This window comes from Antechinus flavipes, chromosome 4 (genome assembly GCF_016432865.1).
Source record: "Antechinus flavipes isolate AdamAnt ecotype Samford, QLD, Australia chromosome 4, AdamAnt_v2, whole genome shotgun sequence".
In the NCBI taxonomy this organism is placed as follows: Eukaryota; Metazoa; Chordata; class Mammalia; order Dasyuromorphia; family Dasyuridae; genus Antechinus; species Antechinus flavipes.
The window spans coordinates 210,945,015-210,966,754 of NC_067401.1; the positions used below are offsets into that span (position 1 = coordinate 210,945,015).

At 35.3% G+C, this 21,740-nt stretch overlaps 1 protein-coding gene across 2 annotated transcripts in view; it reads right to left on the reverse strand.

Annotated features, from left to right (window-relative positions):
• Window positions 1–295: 295 nt before the first annotated feature.
• ADGRF5 (adhesion G protein-coupled receptor F5) overlaps window positions 296–21,740 on the reverse strand; it is a 95,536-nt gene continuing 74,091 nt past the window's right edge. Inside the window, exons 16-22 of one of the 2 annotated variants that reach the window (XM_051997105.1) lie at window positions 18,342–18,521; window positions 14,656–16,050; window positions 9,887–9,928; window positions 9,723–9,782; window positions 8,748–8,832; window positions 7,122–7,188; window positions 6,370–6,461 (exon numbers count right to left, since the gene is read on the reverse strand). In XM_051997105.1, coding sequence (XP_051853065.1) covers window positions 7,130–7,188; window positions 8,748–8,832; window positions 9,723–9,782; window positions 9,887–9,928; window positions 14,656–16,050; window positions 18,342–18,521 — 1,821 coding nt within the window. In that variant the 3' untranslated portion in view covers window positions 6,370–6,461; window positions 7,122–7,129. Of the gene's footprint in view, window positions 6,462–7,121; window positions 7,189–8,747; window positions 8,833–9,722; window positions 9,783–9,886; window positions 9,929–14,655; window positions 16,051–18,341; window positions 18,522–21,740 lie in introns of both variants that reach the window. The other variant, XM_051997104.1, reaches the window with a different exon arrangement.

Genomic DNA, 21,740 nt, shown 5'->3' on the forward strand with positions numbered 1-21,740 from the left:
GGCACATAGTAGGCACTTTATAAAATTCCCTTCACTTTTGTGTAATGATTTGGTGAAATCTGATATGTCACTAATTTTTTTTCTCTTTTGGTGTCAATCTGGTGACGCCTGGACCCCTTCATAGAATAATAATTTTAAAGAAACAAAATACATAGAATTACAAAAGCAATCAATTATACTGAAGTATGATTATATATATATCTTTTTTAAAATTTCATAGACTCCAGGTCTTTTTTGTGGAAAGCAGCTCATCCCTTGTCTGTATTGTGTAAATGCTTAGAATAAGCAGTCACCCTTTACACCTGTGTGGGCAGCTTTTATTGACAGAGAACTTGGTGATGAAATACACATAGAAAGCAAGAACAAATGCTTCCCTCCTATTTATATATCTAAGGTGGAAAATTTATGAGGCAAGGCAAAAACTCTGAAATACAAAAATAAATGTCTTCCTCTTACATGACAGTATACATTATCTTACAGAGAACAGAGCATTTGAAAACAAGCTGAAAATCACAGACAGGACAATATGATACAGAGAAATTTAACAATAGAGAAAAAACAACCTCGAGGAAAGTCCATGGGTTAATTGAAATAAGAAAATGCTCATAATCTGGAACATGAAATTCATTGCTTTGCATTGGGCAGAGATGGGGGGGGAGGGGATGCCTTAGGACTAAAGAGATGTTTTTGAAGAACAGGGAGACAAAAATATAAGTATTTAGGACAAGGATTAGACATCAGCCTGCCTATCCAGACATCTTCTGACATCAGCCCATATATGAAGGACATATTAGCCAGAAAGGCCATATTGAGAGACAGTTGGTTCCTAGAAGATCAGTAGTCTTAGAATTCCTTTACCATAGTTAAATGTCATCCCCTTTGTGGATTTCTGTAGATGGCTTCTTTTTTTGGAAATGTGACTTCTTTCACTTTTGCTTATAGACCAAAGAAACACAGAACCCAGTTGCCCTAAAGCCCAGCCTCTTAAATTGTGTGTTGTGATTCCATATGGGGTCTTTTAACTGAGTATAGGGAGTTGTGAAATTATGATTTATTACCAATAAATCTTTAATTCATTTAACTATTTTATATATCCAAGGTCACATAGAAATTTCTCTAGCAAAAAGGGATCAGAATGGAAAAAGTTTAAGAAGCCCTGCCCTAAAGAATTTTTTTTTTTTTATTTACAGGAAGAAACCTCTGCTACTGGTCCCATTCTAAAGAGTCTTAATGCAGAATAAAGAAAAGGGAGGAGCTTCATTTTAGCAATGAGCATCTTAAAGACTATATGGAGCACCATGACATTAATTTTTCCCCTGAATATCCTCTTTTCAAAATAAAAATTTAAATACATAAAATATGTAGAGTTACAAAGGAAACCAATTATATTAAAATATATAATTCTTTTTCCCTATCCAATTTATAGACCCTCTGAAATCTATCCACAGGAAGTCTGTTAAAAATTCTTTTTCTAAAGGAATAGGGGGAAACAAGTCATCTCTTACTACCATAATCTCCCTCAACCCCAACATCTTTTCTGATCATAGCTATTCAATATGCAATGAGGAATTTTATGGCAGGCAACATGTGACTAAAAATATACCTGACACCACTGATAGCATGTTATTTGGGGCACATAGTGATTTTTCTGTAATTAAAGCTTGTAACTATTAAACTTTATTACTGAATTGAAATAATTTCTTTATAAGAGTCCACTGAAAACTATCTTAGAGATAGTGGAAATGTAGGTAGAAATATTATCCATCAAGAGTCCCTGAATTTCAGGAAAGGGCAGTTCCTGAAAGGAGGTAACTGATTCACTCATAATCCACAAATTTTAGCTAAGTGTATCAAGTTTAATCTTTGCACTGTTGACCAAGCTTTTCCCTTGGGGTCTCCAGTAGAGCTACAGTGATTTAGGTGGGGTAGTAGGAGAGTACAAAATAAGACATCATCACTGGTTCCAAGTTGAGAAATCTGGTTGAAGTTAGGAAGTCTAACATGGATCTAGTTGGTAGCAACAGCATTTTTGAATACAAAGAAGCAAAATTTCCAAAACTTTTGAAGGTCCTAATTGCTTTTTCTATTCTCAAACATGGATCAAAAACCCACTCTCCAATCATCCTGGTAACATATGATTAAAAATTATGACTGTATTCACATGGTAACAAGCCCTCTGAGATCTTTCTCCTTATTTCAGAGATGAAGCATTGCCATTTAAATCACCTTGAAACCTTACACAGGGCAAAGATATTACAATCCTTCATTTTCTGAGCAGTTGTTGCTTGTCCCAAATATCTGTTAATGACATAATAGGGTCAGGTCCCCTAATTGCATTTACCCAGCCCCTTGTGAGATCAGAACCAAATTCCCCTGTTCTCAAATTTCACAGGTAAAGAAAAAGTCAAGGGTTTTTGTTTTGTTTTGCTTTTTGCTTGCTTCAAATTAATTCTAGTAGCCCACTTTTATCCACTGTCTGCCAAAACATGACCTTCAAGTGCCTTCACCTTGAAACATCTCTCTAGATTTCATCTCTCCTATCTCCTCACCTTACTCATTACCCTCATTTTTCCTACTTCCTCAGTACTGTCTACTCTTTTCCTACTCCAGTTATACCTCTTATCTTTTTCAGGCTTTCTAGGGACCACAGAAGGTTGGGGTGAATCAGCTAGCTTGTCATTTCATAGATTAAGAAACATACAGAGGTTAGATGAGTTACTCAAAGTCACTTAAGAAAGGAGAGAAGGAGTCCTTTGATTTAAATCTCTATGTTGTGTTTTCTCTGACCTTATAATGGCAAACTTTTACTTTCTCATACTTTGAAAATCTTAAGAATATTTTCAGTTTTCTCTAAATAACTAGGTAAGTATAAGGAGCAGAGGATGCTGAGTTTTATCATCTCTAGGGGATGTCTGCCTTAAATCATTATCTTGGGCTTAGCAGAATCATGTTCAATGATTCCTATGTTTCATAAATATCAGTAGTAACATTACTAGACTCTTAAGTGTCTTAAGTATAGGGACCTTGATTATGTAAGTCAACATTTATTAAGTGCTTACTATATTCCAAAAATTCTGCTATTTCAAGGATAGTTATTTCTCCCTCTATTTGTCCTAATGTCTTACACAATGTTCTACAAACAGTAGGAACTTACTAAATGCAGCTAGAACCTTCCAAGATGGTAAAAGTGGCACTTTGGAAGGGTGGCATCATAAAGAAATTAGCTTGACTTTTATTTCTCATTCTGTTAGGAATTTCACAGATATTTCAAGAATGAGAGCAGAACAGCCAAAAGCAAACACTATTCCTCTCTGCAAATAAAGCAGACTATATCTCTCAGCTATCATCAGCCATTAGTCATTTTAGGTTACCACATGATTCCTAATTCTTGAACAGGGTAAAATGCTCACCACACAGCCAACTGTGAAGATGTACATTCCTAAAGATTAGGCCTTCTGTCATGAACACTTTGGGATCTCATCACTTAATTCTTTGGAGAATTCTTGGGAAAAACATTACCCAATTGAAAGATCAGTGTTTGACCTCTGGACTAAGGCAAAAAAATCAGAAAATTTATTTTTCTTTTATTGTCCTGGGAAATCTGGAACTGCATTTCTTGATCTATTTTCAGAGGAGCCCTTGAGTGTATTGAAGGAGTGTGTGTGTGTGTGTGTGAATGTGCATACATTTTGTCATGTAGAATTCAGAGGACGTGCTCCCATTCAGGAATTTGGGCATGATGCCAATAAAACATCCTATGTAATCCCTTTAAAATTTCCTGAAATTCCACAAATCTTGTTCATACTGTGAAGCACAATAATCTCCTTAACGTTTCCATTGAAGCTAGTGGAAGCACAATGTATAAAATTAATAGCAGGATATAGATGAAGGGATTCCCATCTCTTTCCATTAAAAATCCAGATGTAAGAATTGCTCTGGCTCATTCTTCCTCATTTGCCTACTTTCCTTCCTGGAATTAAGCTATGTCTCATGACTCTTTTTATCTAGCTGCAGGCATCAGCTGAGTTCTTACCATTTTTCCAGAGCAAACCAACCTTCCATTTCACTCAAGTTCTCTCACTGGTAGGCATCTTTTGCCCTAGAGCCTTCCAAAACCTTCTCAGTCTTGGGGTCCAGAATATTACTTGTGTGATTTTTGGCACATGTTTGAACTTCCCTAAGACCTCTGTTTTTTAAATATTAAAAACAAGGAGGCTAAACTAGGTAATTTATAAACTGCCATACATCTTTAAGTCTATGGAAATGAAAGATTTCCTCTCAGTTCGAGTTATATGGACCCCTTAAGCTGTTTTAATTTATTATAGGATCACATAGTAGGATCACAGATCTAGAACTTTAAGGAACTCCAAAGGTCATCTAATCCAACTCTTTTTTAGAGATGAGGAAACAAAAGTCTAGATGCTTAGTCACATAGAAGTGCCAGAGGCAGAATTCCCTAACTCCAAAGCCCATTGTTTTTAATGGATGGTTAGCCATGGAATTCTCAGTTGGACCATCTGTTGTGCAATTCTTAAGTATACTTGGGGTGGGATTTCTTCATTTTTGTGAATGGATTAAAAATAAGGAGTTCATCTACTACTAAGCATAATTTAGCAGACTCCCCTGTTCCATCTTCAAGCCTTGTTAGAAAATGTAGAAATAAGAAGGAAGAAAATGAAAAGAAAAGTCAAAACAAAATAAGAAAAGGAAGGAAAGTTAAAATACAAAAAGACAACAATCTATACTTATTGGTCTCATCTTCTTAGAGGGTAAGGCCCTATGTATTCTATATAGGCACTGTGCCTAGCAAAATGCCAAGAGTGTCAATAAATATTTATGGATGATGATAATCATTAAAATGAGTATTATATTCCCTAAACCTTAGGAAAGGCTCCATCATCTGTTCACCAAGCAGAAGTGTCATTAGGAGCACAGAGAAGGTAGCTATAAATAAAACTCTTGTAGAAGATTTTGTTAAGGGGCTGAATGTAGTGGGTCTGAAAAACAGGAAACATCTTAATGAAAACTGGTCTGAATAAGAGGTCTAGGGGAGAAAATGTACTGCTGTCTGATACATCAAGAGAAACTATTACCTATATCATTCATCATTATCATCATCTTCATCAAAGAGCAACAACACTATGAAAACCTACTATATAATGCACAGAGAAGTACCTGGCTAAAGCTCTTAAATAATCAGAATATGAATTTATTTCCAGTGCAATAATAAAATTTAGAAATCAGAAAATTCCAGATCATTGGGACACATTTCAAAGAAAGGTCTCAATGAACATCTTTACAACTTGACTTGTCTTACAAGCTCTACTTAATTTGACCAATAATTAGTTTTTGCTTGGGTTAAACTATAACTAATCATTTCTGTACCTGGGACAAGTTGGGAAGAGGGTAGGCTCACCTGAGGGAAGGAAGTTTTGCAAGTTGCTGAAATGGGAGGAAGGGCAAAAAAACTGCAACTTTGGCAGTGAGGTCAGGAAAGGAAAAAGGTAGAGAAACATGCCATAGAATGACACTCTAAGTATCCTCTAATTTTGACACCTTGGGACAAAGCTCCAGTCACCATGCTTTAGTTACAGCTCGGTGCTAGGGTTTACAAAAGAATAATCTCAGAGTTTCCCTTGCCCTTTTCTCTTCATACCTAAAACCTCAAAACATAAGAAGGCTATTAAGGGAATCATAAATTTCTTCTTTTTTCCTGGTAAATTAGATATTCCAAATGAAAGGATTTTTGCAATGTCATTTCCGTTCTACTTTTCCTGTTTCTTTACCATTAATTTTTTTTAAGACAGATTGCATTAGCAACTGATTTGGGAAAGCATTACTAAAGCTTACTTTCTGTTTTCAATGTCTAGTCTTTTTGAAATTCTAATATTTGTAGCATATGACATACAAGGTAGCTTACCTTGGACAATTATTATTGGAATATAAAACTGTTCTTATTGAGTAAAAAAAAAAAGTCACGATTTTTTTTGTGTTAATTCTTTAGTCCCTATTATTTAAAGCAAAACAGCATTAGACCCAAACTGGGAACCATGACAATGTCTCTGAAAGACCTTAATTCACATTCAAGCCAGAGAAGAAGCTAGGTTTTGGGCGACATATGTGATCATTTAAATACTGTACAAATTGGGGATTATTTCAAAGAAGAAAAAAGTCAAAAGTAAACAATAAAACCACTTGTAGTCAAAGTCTTTACACAATTTAGTGTGACCTCTTCGCTAGTGCAAAAGTCCGTGCCATAAGGTCTTGAGGGAGAGGATGTTTTACATAGAACTGTTTTACAGGTGTCTCCCTTTCTGGAGCTTGTCAATGAGTGGCAAAGTCCACTGTTCCCAGAAGTTATGCAAATCTGGTTTTCTGTTTTCAGTTAAGCAAAGAATAAGCACTGGATGAGTTTTCCACAGATGAGCTGGTTGTTTCTGGGGTTGACACGTTGTAAGTTCCTGGAAGACAAAGTAGAAGCAGGGATTCCCATCAAGTAAGCTGTTCTCAAGGAGGAAAGTAGATGCTTCCTATTTTTCCCACCAGGTGGAGCTCTGCTCTAACGTAGGGGCAAACTTTTAACATGCCTTAAAGTAAGTCAGAGGGTTCTGGTCCTCCACCCAACCATCAGAACTCTCTAGACTAGAGCCAAGTTGATTGCTCTCAAACATGCATGGCAGCAGAAAAGCCCCACCTACATTTCATGCCACACTAGCAGCCAAGGAACAGCCAGATCTCTACAAAGCTCTGAGTGTAGCTATATACCCCCATAAGCTTGATCCAAAGCCACTACATGCATAGGACAGGAGGGGCTGGAGTTCCCATGCTTGCAGTAAGTGGCAGATTTGGTCAGAGCTGACCATTTTCCATTTTGGTTTCTGGGATCTGGACAGAAATAAGGAAGGATCAGAGAGTGACCGGGAAAAAGTGGAAAGGAAAAAAAAAAAAAAGAGAGGAGGAACATCCAGGTAAAACTGGGGAAGAAGAAGTGGAAGTGTGAAGGTAGGATTCAGAAGAAGAGGGGCTATGGGAAAGTGAGGTGAGAGAATGGGAGCTGGAGTTGAGTGCAGGGACCCACACATGTGTGGTTGGGAAGGGGAGGGACAAAGTGCCCACCCTACCATCAAAATCATGGACTGCAACAGCCAACAAGGCTTCCATCACTGCATAAAGGACCCTTTGTGACTGCTGACAACATAAACCAAAGTAATAGTCATTACTGAACACCAAAGAACACCAAAACTCCAATGATGGAAGAGAGGTATATACAAACATCCAGAGAAGTTCTGGCAGTCGTTGGGCATTTGAATTTTCCATTAATTCTCACAGTTTCTAGCTTTGTCCTGTATAATCTGTATAGTCCCATCCAAAAATTCAACTTTCAAATCAAGATTTAATCTGGATAATTCTAATAAAAGCTTATATAGGATTATTTTTAATTTTAGTTTTATTTTTCTTTTCAGGCAATCAGAGTTAAGTCCTGCCCAAGGTCATAACTGCTATTAAGTGTCTGAAGCCTGATTTAAATTTAGGTCCTCCTGACTCCAGGGTCCATGTTTTATCCACGGTGCCACCTAGCTGCCCCTATGTTTTCTTTTTGGTTTAAATTATATGGATAATGCAACTGTACAAACATGACTTACAGAGTTCCCAGAATTTTATTTTTAATATCAAATAGGACAATCTATTCATATTTCCCCTTGCTCCCAGTGATTATACTAACTCGCACAAATGACTGTCTTTATAATAGCAAAGTGTTTTATTGGCAACATTTTCAGAGGGTTTAGTCATTTCTATTCAGCCTGTGAGAAAAAAAGTCTACTTTTTATTTGCAAAGTAGACATTTGGTTGTACTCTTTTTTATTTAAACAAATAACCCACCAAAAATCTATATAGAAAACACCATACTTCTAGAAATATTTATCAATAAAAAGAATTTTCTAGGGCTTGTTTTCAAACAAAACATCACAGCATGGACACTACTGATAATTTTCTAGATTTGGACACATGAAATGTCAGATTTTAGAAAGATGGGGGATGCTAGTAGTTCTGAGGATGCTCTCTACTCCTGGTATTATTTGTCGTTCCTTTTATGAAGAGGACCTGCTTTCAGATAGAAATGCTAAGCATTTATTTTGCCAGAATGTGTCCTAAATGCCATTATATTCTGTGCAATTCAGCTTACTTTTTGTAGCTTGAAAAAGTTGAGCATTCAGATTTTCATGTTTGCATCCAAACTGCAAACCTTGACAGAAATATGGAGCCCAGATGGAAAATTTTCAGTTTTTCAAAGCTGCAGAATCAGATTCTCTTGAGGTAATCATCTAGATGGCATTGAGGCTTACAAAGATGACTTGAACATAAACATATACTATATAATGCAAAAAGTGCTTATTGGTTTATAAATAGAATCACTTGGGAGGGAGGTGTTGTGTGTATGACACTGAAGTTACAACTTACTTAAATTATGTCTAGAACCCTAAGACATTAATTTAAACCCACATACAAGGAATAGGCATTTTCACATTGCAAATAATTGCCTGCTGAAATTTCCCTTCATGTTAACTATTAGATTTTTTAAAAAACTAGGCGTTTAAGTGAATTTTAAAAACTAAGCATCCCCATCCCCCTGCCCTTGGCTAAATAAATTCTTTACATATAGATCCTAAAAGTGCCAAGGAAGTTACTACAGGACAAGAAACTCATCTGCTTAACTAACTTGAGAATACCCAGAAGCGATTGCATACCTGTTTTACCAAACAAATTATTAAATCTTCTTGATATTGGAGAACTCATGGAAAACACAGGAGTGGATGAAGCCAGAGATGTTGACTAGAAGGCAGAAAAAAGCACATCATTTAGAAGCAGCACAAATTTGTTTATAACACGAGATTAGTAAGGTCAAGGAACACAGTTGAATTCTGATGCATTAGCTTTTGTCTATTCGGGGGCAGGAGCAAAGTGGGGGGCATCCTTAGTTCCAACCATCAATCAAGCAAATGTACATTTAGTCATAAGGGGAATTAACAGAGAAAGTGTGGAAAGGCATACATTTCATTTCGTTTTAAAGTGTAGCATCAAGTACAAGGCATCTTGGAACACTAGTGTTCTTTAGTGTTCTAAATTCTTTAGTGGCCATAAAATGGCCTTTATGCATAAAGGTTACCCATTATATTGATGTATAATACGTTGGTTTATTTATTCCAGAAAGAACTATAGCTATTAGAAGTTAAATTATTTCTTTGAGTCTTGGATTCCCCTAAGTACATTGATTTCTTAAGTCTGATTTAAATTACTCAATTTTGTTTGAAATTCAATTTAATTTTAACTGAATTAAAAATCATTGCCTTAGGCTGTCCACATTCATGATATTCCAGCTTAAAGATGCCCTGATTTATACTAATTAAAACTCCAAGTCTGTGCTTACAGAGGCCAAAGAAATGAGAATGGGTGGTGGAGAGAAGGGGAAGCTGAAGCAATTTCCTTGATAAATGATTTTAGTTCCTTTAGGGCAGAGGCTGTTTTATTTTTGTCTGTGTATCCTTCGTGCCTAGTACAGTGTCTGGAACTTAGTAAATGCTTAATAAAAGTTTATTAATTGAAAAGACTTTTATTATCTATTTCCCTAGATCAAAGTCATTGCTTAACTCTGTACTTGACCACTGATCATGTGGGGCTACCTATAAAAAGCAAAGAAAAATCTCCAGAAAGTTTATGGTTACCTTTGTGTGCTGTGAAGACCATCTGGATAGGGAGAATTTATGTAGCAGAGCTTCCTGTACCTGTATTGTTTGAAAGAAGTCAATGGTGAATTGGTTGAGCAAGACTAAGCCATAAGCATCACAGGATATCCTAAATTTGGGGATTTAATTACTAGAACACTTACCTTCTTGTCCCAGAGGCATCCAAATAACAAAATGAATAATCCCTAAGGGGAAAAAAATTGAAAATTACATTTGCTTTTACTTTAAGCAGATTGTAGGCACTCTTCCTCTTTATGGAAAACTTTGTGAACTTTGTATTAACTGGTAGGTACCCCTGCTTCGTGCTGTTTTTTTTTTTCAAAGTCTGGAATTAGATAATGTAGAGCATAATGATCAATTTATAGATCAAAATAGAATAGTTGTATCTACATAGACATATTCCTGTCTGACTCTCTGACCATCTCTCTTTCTATCTTTCTATCTCTTTCTAACTACCTATCTATTTATTCTTTCTTAAAATAGGCTATGTTAAGAAATAAAGAAAGAAATGCTTCATCCTAAGGTTAATTTTTTAGTTTTTTGCTTTTACCACTTAGAAATGAAATCAAAGAGCTTCAAAGATACTGAACCATCTCCACATTTAGTTACTATGGTGATAAGAATGAAATAGAATATGATTGGGATAGCACAGTGGATATAGCACAGGGCCTGAAGTGAGAAGACATTTTCCTGAGTCTGTCCTCAGATATTTACTAGCTGTATGACACTGGGCAAATCACTTAACTCTGTTTGCCTCAGTTTCCTCATCTATAAAATGAGCTCGAGAAGGAAATTGCAAACCACTCTAGTATCTTTGCCAAGAAAACCCCAAATGGAGTCACAAAAAGTCAGATAAGATGGAAAAATGACTAAGTCAAAATAACAATATAGACATCTAACTATTCTGGGTGTCAGAACAAATTTGGAATACAATTAAATTAAATCAACAGAATATTTATTAACTGTTAATGTGTGGAAGGGACTATGCTAAGCACTGTGTGAAATATAAAGAAATAGAAGAAGAAGAGAGAGCAGTTAGGTGACTCAGTAGATCAAGTGCCAGCCTAGATTCAGAACAACTCTTCTTCCTGAGTTCAAATCGGTCCTCAGACGGTCCTCACTAGCTGTGTGACTCTGAGGAAGTCACTTAACCTGTTTGCCTCAGTTTCCTAAACTGCAAAATAAACTGAAGACAACAATAGCAAACCACTTTAGTATCCTTGCTAAGAAAACCCCATATGGGATCATGAAGTGACAGACATGAGTGAAATGATTGGACAACAACAAATAATTAGTGTAGGCAGTGTGATATAAGTGTGGTATAGTTAGAGGTAGGATGATATAAAAAAGCAATAGCTCTGGAGTTCAAGGAAATAAATTCAAAATCTATCTCTGATGCTTACCTGGATAACCTTGGATAATTATATATATATATATATATATATATATATATATATGTATATATATGTATATATATATAATTTGTATGTGTGTATACATACACACACAAATAGAGTATGTTTAGATTTATATTGTTATTTATATTTATATAAATATTTATATTGTTATGCATATATATATATATATATATTCTCTTTATATGCAAGTCATTCAACATCAATTAAGGTTTCCTAAATTGAGGAGCCTAGACTAGAAGAACTCTAAGATCCTTTTTGATTCTAGAGTTTTTAAAAAATTATTTTCTAATCCTATTTCAGTCAAAAACAGAACCTTTGAGATTCTGTTAGATAAAGATAAAGGCAGAGCCATTATTTAGATGCAGGTGTGGTAGTCCAGTGTCTTTCCTATTGTATAGAACTGCTTCCTATTTTACTAATAGCTCATATTATCTATTTCAGAGATACTTCATTTTAATTTTTGCTTAACCTTCAATTTATAAGATCTTTTAACACTTAAGCTTAATATTCTATCTTCTAAGCTACTGTGTCAAGGAATTAATGCTCTGTGAAGCACTTAGATGAACTTACAGACATAGGAGGCTAAAGACATGAAAAAAATGAATGAATTAAAAAAAATAAAAACCTCTTGGGGGTTAATGGATTCTTTTTGAAAAGCCTGTGAATACATTTGTAATGTGAAACAAAAAAAAATTTCCTCATTTTAAATTTCCAACTACAGTGAGATTTCATAGTCTCTCAATTTCTTTTTCAAACTATATTTATATGATCAAGAGACAGAATGGTGGGGTTTATAGAGAGCTGCTCTTGAGAATAGAAAAACAGAGTTCAAATACATATTCCAACTCACACTGGTAGAATGGTTCTGGGCAACTAGCATAATCTTTGGATGTTCTAGGTAAACTCTAAAAATCTCTTTCAGACTAATTTATAGAGGAGCTATCACTCAGTTCTAGTACAAGGAATTTCTTTATCAGGGAGACTCCTTATAGAAATGAAATCTCAAATCCAGTCCCTAGATCTGGAAGAAATCTCAAAGATATAAAATCAAATCTTAGTTTATAGATGAAGAAACTGAAGTTAAGAGGTAAAGTGACTAGATCAAAATCATATAGTAAAAAAAAATAGTCAAAATTTGAACTCATGTTATTGGATTCCAAATTCACTGTCCTTTGAACAATGTTTGTTAGAAGGGGAAAAAATGGCATTTGTGGATTTCTAAATCTTTGTGATAATTACCGCATTGTAGATGGGGTCAAATAAATGAACCTCCTTAAAGAGGATGGTGCTGGTAAGTGAGGAGAACATTTTTTTAAACAAGGATAAATTCAACTGAGGAAGGGTATCTTCAACCTCCTTCATCTTCACTTAGATCCAGACTAATTTCCCAACTATTTGAGTGATACACAAAAATGAATTAGATATATTAACCAACATGATTGCATTTTATCAGAGGGTAGGGCTGTTGAAATGAAGGGCTAAAGGAGGTTGAAGATCCCTTGTGTTTAAGCAGTTCTCACTACTTAGAAATATGTCCTAGACTGACTTCTTAAACATTTAAATAATAAAAGAATTGGACAGTTTAACCAACAGGATCTAAGTGGTGAGAATTGCTTAGACATAAGAGTATACCAAAGAATTTTGTATCAGAATATGATATGCAGTAAACTTTTATCTGTGTGTATGTGTATGTGTGTGTATGTTTAATCAAACTGAACATGTTGCTGCTTTGGAACTTAGTCCTGAAGTTGGAGTGACCCTAAGGAGTGACAGATGTAGGGTTTGTTCTTGTGGCAGCGTTTCTAATGTTTCATTCTATTACTTGAGCTTTGCCTTGCCACAGCCCTGGGCATCCTTTTGATGGGTCCATGCTCTGTTTACCTCCAGGTTCCATGGGGTTTTTTTGTATTCCATGGCTTTTGGAGGCATAGGAATGACTTGGTATTTTCACGGAAAAGGGGACTGAATGTAAGTTAATGGGTGGAGTGTTGGACTTGCACTGGGTTCAAGTCCTGACTCAGATACTAGTTATGTGATCATGGGTAAACTATTTAGCATCTGAGTTTTAGTTTCTTCATCTGTAAATTAGATATAATAATAACTAATAATTAGAATGCTTAAGTTTTCCAAATGATGTGGGTATATATAAATGCATACCCTTGTATACATCTATAGGTATACTATATATACATATGTTACCTTATTTAAGCTGTAAAGCTTAAATTCTTCAGAGCATTATGAGGTAATACAATATATAGTATTATCTCATAACTACATATATAATATAATATATATATATAATATTGCATTATGTCATCACACATATATAGTATATTGTATTACCTCAATACAATATATTGTATTACCTCATAACTATATATATAATATAATATAATATATATAGTATTGTGCATATAGCATATATATATATATATATACACACATCTATATAAAATAGAGGCATTATTATCTCCACTTTATGAATGAGGAAATTGAAAAACAGAGAAGTTAGATGATTTCCTTAATATTTTTTCGATGGCATGTATCAGAGGCAAGTCAAATAATGCAATATGATATACTAAACTTAGTATCAGAAAGGCCTGGGTTCAAACCTTATCTCTTATTTGTTTAGCCATGTGACATTGAGCTAACCATTTATTTAAGGTTTCTGAATTTGGGCCTATTTGATAGAGTTGTATCAAAGCTCAAATGGAATAAAGTATATAAAATGCTTTACAAACATAAAAGCAAGATATATATACATGTACCTCCATGTATATATGTATGTATATGCATGCATATGGGTATATATATATATATATATATATATATATATATATATATATATACACACATCTGGTTTTTATCCTAGGTAGTTTTTACAAACACACTGGCAAGGAACAACTCTGATAAGAGAAAGGATTTTCCTTTTCTGTAATATTAATAGGAAGGAAACTTTCTATCGAGCATGAATCTACACTTTTTAAATGAATTTTTCTGGGCTTCCTGAGTTTAGGGATTCCTGCAGTTTGGGACAGACAGCTTTCCTGAATTATACTTTCCTGATTTCTATTCTTAGTTTTGTTTCTGTCATTACTGTCATCACAATGGAAAAAAGAAGAAGGACCTGTGTTCAAAGTTGGTCTTGGTCACTAACTAACTATGTTGCTTGGGGATATAATCTTGCTGAACATCAGTTTTCTCATCAGTGAAATGGGGATAATTGTTGAACATCAGTTTTCTCATCAGTGAAATGGGGATAATAATTGCTTCTATTCTAAGAATTGCTGTGAAGATCAAATAAGAATGTAAAGTGTAAACTTGAAAACAATGCATAAATATTTGCGTAAAGTATAAACTTGAAAACACTACATAAGTATTTTCCATTATCAATGATCCCAATAACTCTTATAATAAAGTAATAATCTATTAACAGTGATAAATTCCCTCTTTCCCATTTCCCTCCCCCCAGCCACATTCACTAAAGCACTTACTTGGAAAGCATTCAGTAGGGTAAAAACAATGTGGAACACAGCACTGCTTCCCTGGAACACAGTGGCCAGTCCAAACCCCCAGGTGAGTCCTAGCAGGGGAGTGAGGACACCGATACTCTTGCTGATCTGAAACAGACTGTTCTTCTCCTGAATGCTTGGCTTGTCCCCAATGGAGGGCCTCAGGATTTTGGTGATGACCACGAACGTTATGGTGACATTTATCACCACAATGATCAGTGCAGGAATCACAAAAGCCAGGAGAGCCTTCGTGTCATCCCAGTTGAGCCAGCAAGCGTTTTTCCTCATGTACACATCCTTCGGCTGGGTGACCCCCACTGTAATGATGGAGATGATCAGTGGGCAGCCATAGCCCAGGGAGAAGGCAATCGTCTTCTGGATAGACTTGCTTGTGTCGTGGAGGATGAAGACCAAGCGGTAGAAAAGCATGAGACCCAGGGTCAACATCCAGAAGAAGACACTGAGATAAAAAAAGTGAATAAAGAAGGTGGCAGCCACACATGCTGTTTCACTGAATAGGTAGCGCTGATCATGAATGGCAGCAGACACGATGAACCAGCAGTCAGCAATCATGAGGGAGGCTGCAATATTCACAATGCAAACATGGCGCATGTAAGAGGTTCGGTTTTTGGTCACTGATTTCCACACAAAAGCTTCAACAACAAGACAGGCTGCTAGACTCAAGATGGAAAAGCCTAGGCCGATATAAGAAATGATATCCAGCAGTATTTTTAGAAGGGAGCTGGGATCAGGAGAATCAGGGGACATCAGGATGGAAAATGAGGTTAAATGATTACAGGTGCAGAAGACACTGTCATCTTTCATTTGTTCAACATAGCATCCGCTGTTGTCCCATCCCCCTGTATGGTTGGAGAGGTGATAGTTCCAGAAAACACACTGGGGGCCCACCAATGACAGGTCATTTTTCTTAAACTTCATAGAAATCTTGAATGGCATTGTCACCCCCTGGCTCACGGTGGTGGTCATCACCAAGCCATTCACATAGTTCTTGTCCTGGACGCTCTGGGGCAGGATAGCTTTTAGTGTTGGGTAAGCCACTGTGACGATGGATGAATTTGGCTCCAGGCTTTCTATCTGATGCCTGTCGATGATTACCTGGCCCCAGAGATTGGAATCGGGAAAGAGAAAATGCTGGTCATAGTCTGTCATGTGTGCGGCTGTAGTCACGACGCCCCTCATTTGCACATTAGCATGGGTGATGGAAGGAATGGCGCTGACCCCCTCATGCAGCACTCTGGAGAATCTCTCCACAGAATCCAATAACCTGGAGCTCTCATTGGCCTGTTGCTGATGCAGAACTTGCCAGGTACTCAATATAGGTTTGCCAAGAATAACATTGACTGTAGAGAGCACGTGCTGTAAGAGAGAGACCAACACAGTAGAATGTAAGCTCCTCGAGGTCAGGTATTATTTAGTTTTTGAATTTGTATCCTGAATACCCAGTATAATGCATAGCACATAGTAGATCCTTAATAAATACTTCAATTCAAATGGATATACAGTTAGGAAGAAACAGAACATTACTCGAGAACCAGAGTTTATTTTATTTTTTTTGTCATGAACCTCTTTGTTAAGCTAGAAAAGCCTATAGACCCCTTATTAAAATGACATTTTAAATGCAAAATAAAATATATAGGATAACATAGGAAATCACAGAAATTATATCAAATAAAGATTTATTTTTTCCCTTCTGAGTTCACAGACACCCTGAAATCTATCTATAGATTTTTTGAGGGTACATGAACAAGTTAAGAACCTAGAAATTGTTTGAGTCAGTGATGGGTGGAGAAGAAAATAGAGGTAGAAGAAACAATAGAGAAATTAAAAGATTTGAGCTGAAACACCCCACAACAGGCAGCAGGAATGGGAAGACAAAATTCTTTGATAACTATTCTATTTTTCTCTCTTTTTAGGCCTGTGAAGGTTTTCTTTACTTTAAATATGAGAAGAATAAGAAAATCAGATTGCCCCAGTAATTCCACTTGCTCCCCTGCTCATGAGCTCTTTCCTTTTACCTATGATATTCAAATGTAATATTTTGTCACTCATTGCAAATGCCCCAAAGCTTCAACATCTTTGCACAGACTGTCTTGTCAAGGCTGATTGTGCAATTCCCTTAACTCTATATTATAGTAAGTGACAGTGGATAGAAGATTAGACTTTTGAGTCAGAAAAACAAGAGTTTAAATCTTGCTTCAGACACTTACCTCTGGGCTAGTCAATAAATTTCTTTCTGCCTCAGTTTCTTCATTTGTGGAATGGGAATAATAATAGCATCTATCTCCTAGGATTGTTGTGAGGATCAAATGAAATATTAATTGCAAAGCATTTAGACTAGATTATTGTTGTTCAGTTGTTTCACTTAGGTCTGATTCTTTATGACCCCATTTGAGGTTTTCTTGGCAAAGATGCTGGAATAGTTCGCCATTTGCTTCCCCAGTTCATTTTATATATGAGGAAACTGAGGCAAACAGGGCTAAGTGACTTACCCAGAGTCACACAGCTTGTAACTGTCTGAGACCAGATTTGAACTTAGGAAGATGAGTTTTTCTGACTACAGGCCAGACTCTATTTATGAAGTTACACTTAGCACAGTGTCTAGATAGACAGACAGATAGAGAGACAAACAAATAAATAGATAGTCAGAAAGATAGACAAAGAGGCAGACAGATAGATAGACAGACAGACAGCCTGACATAGCTATAGATATATTGCTATATAAATATTAGTTATGAATTATGAATCCATAAAATACTAATTATCATTAATATTATTACCTTCAAGGGTTGGTATGAGAATCTAATGAGATAACATTAATAAAGTGCTTTGCTAACTTTAAAGAACTATATACATTCTATTATCATTATTAACTTAGAATCTTTGGTGTCCTTCAAGGCTTAATCCCGGTGTTTCCTTTCTATGAAAAATCCACACTGGCTAATTAGATGTTTGTACCCTCACTAGCTTCAAATGATCATCTATTTATTTCTATTTACTATTGTATTCTCCAGTAGAAAGGAAGCTTCTTGGGAGCAGAAAAGTTTTGTTTGTTTATCTTTGTAGTGGTATACAATATCTAGAAGTATTTGATGTGTAAGTAAATGCTTGTTGAATTAAATTGCCTCATAGAAGCTTTTCAATATGGCTTTTGTCTCTGAGAAGTGGCTTCTCAGTGTTTCTGGTACAAAAAAACGAATTTGAGAAAAATTACTACAATTCCAAAGGACTTGGAACACTGGATTTGACCAATGTCATCTTGTAGCATGACCTTGGCAATGATCATCTGAGCAAGAAACTTTGATGATATCTCCAGAGGGGATTTGTTACAGCTTTAAAAAAAAAAAAAGAAAAGAAAAGAAAAGAAAAAAAGGGATGCTGAGTTAATCATAGAATCATAAATGTCAAGAACTAGAAAGGATATCAGACATTATTTAGTTTAACCCCTTTCCTTTACAGGTAAGGAACTGAAGCCATGAAATAGAAATGAGTTTTCTGAGTAATAAACAGCAAAGACAGGATTTGAACCTAGGACTTTGGAGTTCATTTCTCTGTACTACAGTGCTTCCTAATCATTTGAAGCAAACATGCCATGTGAATTGGGAACATCAAATCAAACAAAGCTCTTAAAAATTGTAAGTATAACTTACTGTCATTATATCTGTATTCACTTGGGTTGGGACTGTTGATAGCAATTCCAGGATGGTAATAATGGCCTTCAAGTTTCCAGGTGATGATTTGATCTCATTTTGCACCTTCCCAGTACTACTGGACAGATCTTGAACATATGTTAACAATTTTTCTTCTTGCTCAGGGCTCATAAGCAAAGCCTAGGTTAAAAAAAAGTTACCAGTTAGTGAAGGAATCATATTTCTTCACAAAGCCCCTCAAAATCTATCCCACTATCTAACCTTTCCATTGCTACCAACCATGACTCAGATCCTCATTGTATCATACTTAGATTACTGAACTAGTCTGTTTTACCTTCCAGATTTACCCTACATATTTCCAACATGTCATCAAAGATTAACTTTCTAAAAGCACTATTTAGATGATGTTATTCTCCTATTACCTTCAAAGGCTCCCTATTGTTAAAGCAGAGATTATCATTGTTTTGCATGTGTCATGAATCTCACTGGTAATCTGGTGAAGTTTATGGACCTCTTCTCAAAATAATCTTTTCAAATTCCTAAAATAAAATATATAGGACTACATATAAAACCAATTACATTGAAGTACTCATAACAATATTAACAAAATATCAAGTTTATGGACTTCAGGTTAAGAATCTCTAATCTATAAACTAAGGTCAAGTCCTTCGCATGGCATTCAAGATACTCTTACTAATTTTTTCAGGCATATCTCCAATTGTCTCTATTTCAACTAAACTGGTGGGTCCATTGTCTAAAAACTCTGCTTTGGTTTTGCTCTGCTCATATTGCCCTTGACTGAAATTTCACCCCTCTTCTATCCATCCAAACCTTTTATCTTTTTTTTTTGACGAGGTAATAAAAATGAAGTGAATTACCCAGGGTCACCCAATTTATAAGTGCCAAGTATCTAAGACTGAATTTGAACTCAGGATCTCCTGACCCCAGGGCTACAGCTCTATCTATTGTGCCACCTTATTACCCTCAAAGCATTTGTCTTTTGGAATTCAGCTTAAATCCTTTCTGCTCATGAAGGCTTCCCATATATCTCTTGTACAGTGATATTCCTTTTCTAATGAAGTTCTATTATTAACTTCTTTATGAGATTTTTACATTGTTCTGCTTATTTGTCACTCATCTCTGACATGATTGAATTTTTTTATGTTTGTTTAATCTCATCTGGGCTAAAAATTTCCTGAGGGCAGGGGAAAATGGCTTCCATTTCTTTCCTTTCCCTATGTTACTTAGTAGACTGCCTTATATATTGCTCGAGTTCAACAAATATTTGTTGATTGATTAACTTATCTCATTGGTTGAAAACAAAAATTTTCCTTTTTTTTTTCTTGATATGAAATCATTACTTTAGTGGTGTGGGCAGCTTTTGATGAGTACCTTTCCCCTACCAATGTAGTATAGCATCTGATCTAGAACTTAAAATCTTAGAAATTTTTCTAGGTTCACAGAGAGATTATAGTCAGTATATGAAAGAATTGGGTTTGAATTCAGAATTTAATGTAGTCTTCTATCCACTATGCTATACTGCCTCCCTGATAACAACAATAGTAGTAATCAATCAGCAAGCATTAATTAAGCCTCTATTATATGACAAACACTATTCTATCTATTGAAAATACATAGGCAATAATCCCTGCCCTCAAGGAGTTTACATTCTAAAGGAGAGACAATATGGACATTTATAGGGACACACACACATACACACAAAATATTTTTGATGAGGAGGGAACTGACCCCTGGGGAGATCCAGAAAGACTTCATATGAAAAGGCATCCTTGAACTGAGTCTTGAAAGAGGTTTGGGATTGTTTAAAATGGAAATAAAGAGCAAGAATCTTTCAAGCATAATAAATGGAGATGAGAAATAAGAGTTGCATGTGTGAGGAATCAAAAAAAGTCCACTTTGACTAGACTATAGAGTGCACGAAGGGAATATAAGCTGCTTCATCAATACAAAATTTATTTTTTTGCACTTAAGGGAATATTTTGCACACTTATGTATAAGCAGTTTCATTAAACAAGTTACCTGTGCATTAATTGTAAACATTTTCTTTCATTAGAACCTTTTTTAGAGGCAATATATCAATAGACTATTGCAGTACTAATTTGGAAGGGGTTAAAATCACTTCATATTGTGATCTTGAATTTTATATATAGTATATTTTACCCAAAGTGTACCTTATTTTATAATTTACAAAAATTTAAAATTTATTCATAATTATATCTCCAGTACCCAGCATAGTACCTGGCATATAGTAGATGCTTAATAAATACTTGTCTGATTGTAGTTCGGTTTTCTTAGGTGTGTCCTACTCTTTGGGACTCCACTTGATTTTTTTGTTTTGTTTTGTTTTGTTTTGGCAAAGATACTAAAGTAGTTTTGCCATTTCATTCTCCAACTCATTTTATAGATGAGGAAACTGAAGCAAACAGGGTGAAGTGACTATAGTATCTTTGCCAAGAAAACCCCAAACAGAGTCACAAAGAGTCAGATGTGACTAAAATAATTCAACAACAAATCCCAAGATACTCAAGAATGTTCTTAGTTGCAGAACAGCTGCTGATCTGCATTGTTGGAAGGAACTTCTACATCTGGAGTTCCTTTTCCTATGGAATTAATACTGATGAACTCATAGCTCTGGTCAAAATAAGTATAATATCTGGTGTTTATACAGTGCCTCAAGATTTACAAAGTACTTTCCCATCTCATTTGATCCTCACAAACAACTATTATAGATTGATTCCTTTTTTATAGATGAGGAAATTGAGGTACAGAGAGGTTGTTACTTTCTAGCAATGTGTATGTGTATATATACACACATATGAATATGTAAAGAGGTTGATTCCAACCCAAGACTCTCTGCTTTCAGTTTTCACTATAAAAATTTGTACTGACATGTCTTCTTAGGAGTAATTAAAATCATCACGAGATGGTCAATATAGATGAATTCTAAGAGGCCCTTTTCTTTATTTCTCTCTCAACTTTGAAGAAGTAGTAGAGAGTAGTAGAAAAAAAAAAGCTTCTCTAATAGAAAATTGTCTTTGGGGACTTATCAGGAATGAATTTCATTAGATTTTAAAGAAGAAACATTGAGTTAATCAACATGAGGGATCTTATCCTATGGGATTTGTACATGTCTGTGGAAAGGCCACATGATGAGCTTGAGAAATATTTCAAGGTCACACCACAAATGAATCTCTTTTCTCTCAAGCTACTTCTCTGATGGGTCACATTGATTTATATTAGTTTTTTTGCATTTTAAGTTTTGTCTATCCCCAGATTTTTTTAAAAGACAAATTTTTGAGTCTCATGAACTAAAAAATAATCCATACCTCTGACTGTATGATGAAGACAGAAAGAAAGGTTTCTTATGTACCAAAATAT